The sequence below is a fragment of the Triticum urartu genome, unplaced genomic scaffold (assembly GCF_003073215.2).
Source record: "Triticum urartu cultivar G1812 unplaced genomic scaffold, Tu2.1 TuUngrouped_contig_4809, whole genome shotgun sequence".
In the NCBI taxonomy this organism is placed as follows: Eukaryota; Viridiplantae; Streptophyta; class Magnoliopsida; order Poales; family Poaceae; genus Triticum; species Triticum urartu.
The window spans coordinates 1-9,256 of NW_024115429.1; the positions used below are offsets into that span (position 1 = coordinate 1).

Here is a 9,256-nt window from a genome sequence, read left to right on the forward strand (position 1 = left end):
CCGTAGCCCCACGCGCCGCTATAAAAAACCCGCCCCCATTTTGGCCTCACCAAGAACAACACACACGCTCTCTCCCCCAACCCAACCCAATCCCCATCCCCCCTCACTCCCCCACGCGCGACGCGACCGCTTCAATCCTCTCCCAAGGTAACGCCGCAACCCAATCTTCCCTCCGCTCCTCAGTTTTCCGGTGGATTTCGTTGGGTTCTCCGCGCCTAGTTTGCTTCGATTTGTTCGGGATTTAAGCTGTGGTTTCCGACGGATCTGACGCGGAATCCCGGCTCGATTCTGCAGGGAGGCGAAGATGAGGGAGATCCTGCACATCCAGGGCGGGCAGTGCGGGAACCAGATCGGGTCCAAGTTCTGGGAGGTGGTGTGCGACGAGCACGGCATCGACCCCACGGGGAGGTACGTCGGCACCTCCGACCTGCAGCTGGAGCGCGTCAACGTCTACTACAACGAGGCCTCGTGCGGCCGCTTCGTGCCGCGCGCCGTGCTCATGGATCTCGAGCCCGGCACCATGGACTCCGTGCGCACGGGGCCATACGGCCAGATCTTCCGCCCCGACAACTTCGTCTTCGGCCAGTCCGGCGCCGGCAACAACTGGGCCAAGGGCCACTACACCGAGGGCGCGGAGCTCATCGACTCCGTCCTCGACGTCGTCCGCAAGGAGGCCGAGAACTGCGACTGCCTGCAAGGTACTTTCCCCTTTCTTCAGGAGTCGCTCCGGTTACCCCGTTCCGCAGATTCCGGCGAGCGGTTCTGACTTTTGCTCGTGTGCTTGTCGTCAGGCTTCCAGGTGTGCCACTCCCTCGGCGGGGGCACCGGTTCCGGCATGGGCACGCTGCTGATTTCCAAGATCAGGGAGGAGTACCCGGACCGGATGATGCTCACCTTCTCCGTGTTCCCATCCCCCAAGGTGTCTGACACCGTGGTCGAGCCCTACAACGCCACCCTCTCGGTTCACCAGCTGGTGGAGAACGCCGACGAGTGCATGGTGCTGGACAACGAGGCGCTCTACGACATCTGCTTCCGCACCCTCAAGCTGACCACACCTAGCTGTAAGCAGATCTGTGACATCCTGCTTGTGGTGAATTATAGCACTGGACAGTCAGCTGTAGGAGAAGCTCGTTTGTCAATTGTCATATTGTGGTAGTTCTGTTTCGGTGATACAAACTGACTGCCTGTAGTGTCTGAAAATGCTGTCAGCAACCTGTCCTGACTGGTTGATGCCATTAGTTACTTATATCATCTGACAACCATCTAAGTAGTGACTTCTTCTTTTTACGTTGAAGAAGTTAATTTTCCAAGTGTCATACCTTGCAAGTTTTATTTTGATCGTATGAACTGACTGCAGCCTGTAGTGTCCACAATGCAATTACCAACTTATTCCAACTGGGTTGATGCCATGTTGGAAGCTGAATTTGTTTTATCTGCCGGGAACATGTTCGTTCTAGAGATGATATTTTGTAGTTGGTGCTTTTAGCTTGTTTGAGCGCTGAGATTAGATGTAGCTGGAGTGATTTTTGTGCTCTGTACATAGGTAGCTAACCACCTGTCATTAAGTAATGATGGGAAAAGGTGTTTAATTATTAAACTGATAAATGCTGGTAGATGTAGTGTGACTTCAGAGTGGTTGTTCTGTTGTAGCTTTCTCAGCACCTTGATGTGATGCATGCTATTTGCTTGAATTGAACCTAGACATCATTACGCACAGTTTTTCTAATCTGAGTGAAAGTGACCCTGATTCCACTTGATAAGACTATACATATTAATTTTGTTAGTTAGGTTTGCTGCTAGTCCATTTTCTTTGAATATTTTCCTGCTGTAGGTTGTGGTAAGAAAAAATTCCAGCTAATATGGTAGTTGCTTGTTAAATACTCCTTATTATGCCAGTATTGCTGATCTGTGAATCTTTGCCTTTTTGTTGACAGTTGGTGACCTGAACCACTTGATCAGTGCCACCATGAGCGGTGTCACCTGCTGCCTCCGCTTCCCAGGACAGCTGAACTCAGACCTCCGCAAGCTTGCCGTCAACCTGATCCCCTTCCCGCGCCTCCACTTCTTCATGGTGGGCTTTGCGCCGCTCACATCTCGTGGGTCGCAGATGTACCGCTCCCTCACTGTCCCTGAGCTCACACAGCAGATGTGGGACTCAAAGAACATGATGTGTGCTGCTGACCCACGCCATGGCCGCTACCTCACAGCCTCGGCCATGTTCCGTGGCAAGATGAGCACCAAGGAGGTTGACGAGCAGATGATCAACGTGCAGAACAAGAACTCTTCCTACTTCGTGGAGTGGATCCCAAACAACGTCAAGTCAAGCGTGTGTGACATCCCACCACGCGGCCTCTCCATGGCGTCCACCTTCATTGGCAACTCCACCTCCATCCAGGAGATGTTCCGGCGTGTGAGCGAGCAGTTCACCGCCATGTTCAGGAGGAAGGCTTTCTTGCATTGGTACACTGGTGAGGGGATGGACGAGATGGAGTTCACTGAGGCCGAGAGCAACATGAACGACCTTGTCTCTGAGTACCAGCAGTACCAGGACGCCACTGCCGACGAGGAGGGCGAGTACGAGGAAGAGGAAGACCTGGAGCAGGAGTAAGATCGGTGACAAATTCATCTCTCCGTTTATGTGGTATTGTGGTTTTCGTACAACTGGAGCTTGTTACTAGTAGAGACTAGAGAGTACCATGGCTACAACTCTGCTGCTTGTTTGCGTGTCTTGGCATGTATATTTGTACTGTGTTCACTCGATGCTATGTTTCTTTGCTTGAATTATTTATTCTATGTGAGGTTTCAAGCAAGTGGATTTGAAATACAGTACTAGAATGCTTTGAAGTTTGAACAATGATGTCCTGTCCCTGATTCGGTTCACCTGAATTGAAATTTCAGTGTCAGTCTACTCGCTGCAGAACTTGAAAATCTCGGATTTGTGAGAAATATACATGTTTGTGATGGAGGCAGATTGTAGTTTCTTTGATATATCTTTTACTTGTACTGCTCCTTAAAATTCAGCTTTGCTTCAGAAAACACAAGCCAAACATGATATTGCTGCTTAAAAAAACTAAAATCTGGAGTGCTCCAGAAAACTCTAGAAGCTGGATTTGAGGGAAATTACACACCACTGCCACCACTAAATGGACCTTCGTTTCTCCCCCTTAATTAAACTAGCGCACGTCTTTTGTTTGCCAGGCCAGGGTGTTGTATCAATGGACATTGTACGAGTAGTTCTCTCCTTGATGAACTGAACCTTGGCACTGTTGACTGTTGTCGCCGAATTGCTTGATAAAAAAACAATTGTTCAACTGTTCTTCTTTAGATTGCACCATTAAATTAGTGGTGCTATTTCACAATTAATTTGCATCCAGTTTCTTGATATTTAATTTTGTAGAAGATATGTATTATTCAATTTAGGAAATGAGATGTATTAGTCCATATCAAAATATAACTATATCTACTTAGAAAAAAATAGGATATCACCCTACCATGGTAAACAACGGACTACACAGCTAGCAAGTTCTAGGTTGTCATAGGCGAAATATTTCCTTCTTCAAAATTCCCGCAAGGAACCATAAGTGAAATCATGCTGGAAAAACTTGGCTTGAGAGCTCAACTAATTGCGCCTTTGATAAAGTGCAAAACATAGAGATATAAAGGGCAATTTGAGAAACATTATGTCCTTTCTTTGCACACAACTCCATAGTTCTTTTTTAGATCATAACTCCATAAGTTTTTTAGATCATAACTCCATAATCCCATAACAACATAAACACAATTCCCATAGTATGCAAGTTGTGTATTAAGATACTAAGACTACCACTCAGTTTACCGCCCAGTCTTTTGACAAATTTCAACCAGGGGTTCGCTCTGACAGGCCCATCAGTTTCTCATATGTATGCTGGCATCGACTTGCTTTGTACTCCCTCCATTCCAAAATAGACGACTCAACTTTGTATTAACTTTAGTACAAAGTTAGTACAAAGTTGGGTCATCTATTTTGGAACGGAGGGAGTAGTTAACAGGGCCCAGACTTTGGTTTCTGATTCGGTTCACCTGAATTGAAATTTCAGTGTCAGTCTACTCGCTGCAGAACTTGAAAATCTCGGATTTGTGAGAAATATACATGTTTGTGATGGAGGCAGATTGTAGTTTCTTTGATATATCTTTTACTTGTACTGCTCCTTAAAATTCAGCTTTACTTCAGAAAACACAAGCCAAACATGATATTGCTGCTTAAAAAAACTAAAATCTGGAGTGCTCCAGAAAACTCTAGAAGCTGGATTTGAGGGAAATTACACACCACTGCCACCACTAAATGGACCTTCGTTTCTCCCCCTTAATTAAACTAGCGCACGTCTTTTGTTTGCCAGGCCAGGGTGTTGTATCAATGGACATTGTACGAGTAGTTCTCTCCTTGATGAACTGAACCTTGGCACTGTTGACTGTTGTCGCCGAATTGCTTGATAAAAAAACAATTGTTCAACTGTTCTTCTTTAGATTGCACCATTAAATTAGTGGTGCTATTTCACAATTAATTTGCATCCAGTTTCTTGATATTTAATTTTGTAGAAGATATGTATTATTCAATTTAGGAAATGAGATGTATTAGTCCATATCAAAATATAACTATATCTACTTAGAAAAAAATAGGATATCACCCTACCATGGTAAACAACGGACTACACAGCTAGCAAGTTCTAGGTTGTCATAGGCGAAATATTTCCTTCTTCAAAATTCCCGCAAGGAACCATAAGTGAAATCATGCTGGAAAAACTTGGCTTGAGAGCTCAACTAATTGCGCCTTTGATAAAGTGCAAAACATAGAGATATAAAGGGCAATTTGAGAAACATTATGTCCTTTCTTTGCACACAACTCCATAGTTCTTTTTTAGATCATAACTCCATAAGTTTTTTAGATCATAACTCCATAATCCCATAACAACATAAACACAATTCCCATAGTATGCAAGTTGTGTATTAAGATACTAAGACTACCACTCAGTTTACCGCCCAGTCTTTTGACAAATTTCAACCAGGGGTTCGCTCTGACAGGCCCATCAGTTTCTCATATGTATGCTGGCATCGACTTGCTTTGTACTCCCTCCATTCCAAAATAGACGACTCAACTTTGTATTAACTTTAGTACAAAGTTAGTACAAAGTTGGGTCATCTATTTTGGAACGGAGGGAGTAGTTAACAGGGCCCAGACTTTGGTTTCTGATTCGGTTCACCTGAATTGAAATTTCAGTGTCAGTCTACTCGCTGCAGAACTTGAAAATCTCGGATTTGTGAGAAATATACATGTTTGTGATGGAGGCAGATTGTAGTTTCTTTGATATATCTTTTACTTGTACTGCTCCTTAAAATTCAGCTTTACTTCAGAAAACACAAGCCAAACATGATATTGCTGCTTAAAAAAACTAAAATCTGGAGTGCTCCAGAAAACTCTAGAAGCTGGATTTGAGGGAAATTACACACCACTGCCACCACTAAATGGACCTTCGTTTCTCCCCCTTAATTAAACTAGCGCACGTCTTTTGTTTGCCAGGCCAGGGTGTTGTATCAATGGACATTGTACGAGTAGTTCTCTCCTTGATGAACTGAACCTTGGCACTGTTGACTGTTGTCGCCGAATTGCTTGATAAAAAAACAATTGTTCAACTGTTCTTCTTTAGATTGCACCATTAAATTAGTGGTGCTATTTCACAATTAATTTGCATCCAGTTTCTTGATATTTAATTTTGTAGAAGATATGTATTATTCAATTTAGGAAATGAGATGTATTAGTCCATATCAAAATATAACTATATCTACTTAGAAAAAAATAGGATATCACCCTACCATGGTAAACAACGGACTACACAGCTAGCAAGTTCTAGGTTGTCATAGGCGAAATATTTCCTTCTTCAAAATTCCCGCAAGGAACCATAAGTGAAATCATGCTGGAAAAACTTGGCTTGAGAGCTCAACTAATTGCGCCTTTGATAAAGTGCAAAACATAGAGATATAAAGGGCAATTTGAGAAACATTATGTCCTTTCTTTGCACACAACTCCATAGTTCTTTTTTAGATCATAACTCCATAAGTTTTTTAGATCATAACTCCATAATCCCATAACAACATAAACACAATTCCCATAGTATGCAAGTTGTGTATTAAGATACTAAGACTACCACTCAGTTTACCGCCCAGTCTTTTGACAAATTTCAACCAGGGGTTCGCTCTGACAGGCCCATCAGTTTCTCATATGTATGCTGGCATCGACTTGCTTTGTACTCCCTCCATTCCAAAATAGACGACTCAACTTTGTATTAACTTTAGTACAAAGTTAGTACAAAGTTGGGTCATCTATTTTGGAACGGAGGGAGTAGTTAACAGGGCCCAGACTTTGGTTTCTGATTCGGTTCACCTGAATTGAAATTTCAGTGTCAGTCTACTCGCTGCAGAACTTGAAAATCTCGGATTTGTGAGAAATATACATGTTTGTGATGGAGGCAGATTGTAGTTTCTTTGATATATCTTTTACTTGTACTGCTCCTTAAAATTCAGCTTTACTTCAGAAAACACAAGCCAAACATGATATTGCTGCTTAAAAAAACTAAAATCTGGAGTGCTCCAGAAAACTCTAGAAGCTGGATTTGAGGGAAATTACACACCACTGCCACCACTAAATGGACCTTCGTTTCTCCCCCTTAATTAAACTAGCGCACGTCTTTTGTTTGCCAGGCCAGGGTGTTGTATCAATGGACATTGTACGAGTAGTTCTCTCCTTGATGAACTGAACCTTGGCACTGTTGACTGTTGTCGCCGAATTGCTTGATAAAAAAACAATTGTTCAACTGTTCTTCTTTAGATTGCACCATTAAATTAGTGGTGCTATTTCACAATTAATTTGCATCCAGTTTCTTGATATTTAATTTTGTAGAAGATATGTATTATTCAATTTAGGAAATGAGATGTATTAGTCCATATCAAAATATAACTATATCTACTTAGAAAAAAATAGGATATCACCCTACCATGGTAAACAACGGACTACACAGCTAGCAAGTTCTAGGTTGTCATAGGCGAAATATTTCCTTCTTCAAAATTCCCGCAAGGAACCATAAGTGAAATCATGCTGGAAAAACTTGGCTTGAGAGCTCAACTAATTGCGCCTTTGATAAAGTGCAAAACATAGAGATATAAAGGGCAATTTGAGAAACATTATGTCCTTTCTTTGCACACAACTCCATAGTTCTTTTTTAGATCATAACTCCATAAGTTTTTTAGATCATAACTCCATAATCCCATAACAACATAAACACAATTCCCATAGTATGCAAGTTGTGTATTAAGATACTAAGACTACCACTCAGTTTACCGCCCAGTCTTTTGACAAATTTCAACCAGGGGTTCGCTCTGACAGGCCCATTGCTCCTCCTTGCCGCAAAAGCTGAGCAGAGTAAAAGGTTCAGAAAGACAGAAAAATATTCAAGATAGCAATGCAAACCTGCACACAAGGTACACGGCCATATAAGCATATCAGGTGAAGCACAATACCTCATCAGAAGACTTGCAATTCAACTGTTGTAGCCTGATACCTGCCACCACCTGTCACCGCCTAATACTCTCGTCAGTTTTTTGTCGGGCCTAGGGATCATAACTATTGCAATTTCATTATTCGATATGCCTTTAACATTACAGAAAATCAAAACAAAAAGAACTCTGCAGGAGCACAAGCTACATGCCAATATGATTTTTGCCTTAACTTGAAAGGAATGGTAGAAGCAAACAGTTCTCCAGTTAGTTTTTTTTCTTTGAATAAGTACTTATAAATTCTAACACTTTTTTTGCTAGTAACAGAACATCATGTCTTAGAAAGAAGCTTTGTTTTCTATGCCACCCACCATGGAACATATATCAACCAGTTAATAATTAATGCACCTTTGCTTCTAAGTAAGACATAGGAATAGTGTTTGTTTTTGGTGCAAGGGCAAACGGCTAACCACATATCAAAATCAAGTAAGGCTTAAAAAATGTCAGCACAATGCCTTCTGCTTTAGCATAACCTGATGAATACGAAATAAAACAACCTTCTCTAAATGTGAAAAGCAGCAAATTGGAGCATTTCAGAAGCATATTTCTGTTTGACTCAAATGACATGTGAACAATGCCTAAATTCATAGAAGATAATTGCCAAGTTTGGATGCAAATTTAATTCATACCCAAACCTTGCAATCAGGTATAGACCATCAGAACCTCATCATTCCCATACCAAAAACACCTCACAGTTCACATGCATCAGAGCTGAAGCCAGTTTATTCAACAACAATGAAGGCACTAATCGGCGACTAATCCACTCACCCTCCTGCAGGAAGTTGAAAAGCATGTAGTTAAAACGTGTTGTTTGTTCTGCAATCAAATTTAGATGGAGTACTCTTCACTTGCATAGATACAACAACTCTGATCTCTAAAACCTAACCACAATAGCAAGGATCTGGATAAAATGGAGGCAAAACTTGAATTCAACCTAGGCAACGTGGGCGCTCTCCTGACTTCTACGTGGTGTCAAGCTATGCCGTGTACGTTGTTACATCCAAACTGTAGTTAGTTTTCAGTTCTTCTGTATCAGTCTGACAACATTAAGATAAGCCAGATGCCCAGATCATCATGACACATTGTCAGAGAGACAAATAGCATGTTCTCATGATGAATTTAGAGATGCCGTTGTGAATAATTATTAGCAGTTTCATAGTTATATAATGTGTGAAGTAGATCAGATATAGGAAACTTAATAAGAAAAAATGCTTGAAACGAAAGAGTTTATGTTATTTCTCCCTGATAACTGTGAGTTTAGTGAACCAATATATCTGGTTTGTGTTTCGCAGTCTAATTCTGTACATGCTTACATAAATTGGGTCAGCCAAAAACAATGGTGAATTGGTGAGCAACATTCTTAAACAATATGAGCCTCAACCTTGATGAGACATCGAAACAGTGATTTTCAAAATATAACACTACATAATGTACAATGACACTGAAGAATTACAGTTTCCATCTATCTCTCTCACAGCATGCACGTTCATTCAGCATGACATGGGTACAATATGGATAACTCAAAAAACAAACTAAGAATTTCAAAATGATGTGAAGAAAAAATTGGTCAGAACTGCAAAAGGAGATGATCTCAAAGTTATTTTACACTAACCACTCACCCTCTTAACATCAGGTAAGGTTATCAACTAACAGACTTGCCAAATTAACACTT

General features: G+C 41.6%; 1 protein-coding gene and 1 long non-coding RNA gene across 2 annotated transcripts; one reads left to right on the plus strand and one right to left on the minus strand.

Moving 5' to 3' along the window:
* The first annotated feature begins 13 nt into the window (after positions 1-13).
* LOC125528350 (tubulin beta-1 chain) lies at positions 14-2,854 on the plus strand. The gene is made up of 4 exons (XM_048692825.1): positions 14-147; positions 295-698; positions 792-1,061; positions 1,935-2,854. The coding sequence occupies exons 2-4, from the start codon at positions 305-307 to the stop codon at positions 2,606-2,608; spliced, it is 1,338 nt and encodes a 445-aa protein (XP_048548782.1). The 5' UTR covers positions 14-147; positions 295-304; the 3' UTR covers positions 2,609-2,854.
* LOC125528351 lies at positions 2,603-7,415 on the minus strand. Its single transcript, XR_007292371.1, has 2 exons — positions 4,060-7,415; positions 2,603-2,881 (listed from the first exon to the last, which is right to left on the minus strand). It is a non-coding gene; the product is annotated as an uncharacterized LOC125528351 (long non-coding RNA).
* Between the last annotated feature and the right edge of the window lie 1,841 nt (positions 7,416-9,256).

Bases quoted from the DNA above. Each gene is read 5' to 3' on its own strand.
- LOC125528350 (XM_048692825.1), top strand. From the start codon at position 305: ATGAGGGAGATCCTGCACATCCAGGGCGGGCAGTGCGGGAACCAGATC. The intron at 699-791 runs GTACTTTCCCCT...GCTTGTCGTCAG, and splicing joins GAACTGCGACTGCCTGCAAG to GCTTCCAGGTGTGCCACTCC. The intron at 1,062-1,934 runs GTAAGCAGATCT...TTTTGTTGACAG, and splicing joins CAAGCTGACCACACCTAGCT to TTGGTGACCTGAACCACTTG.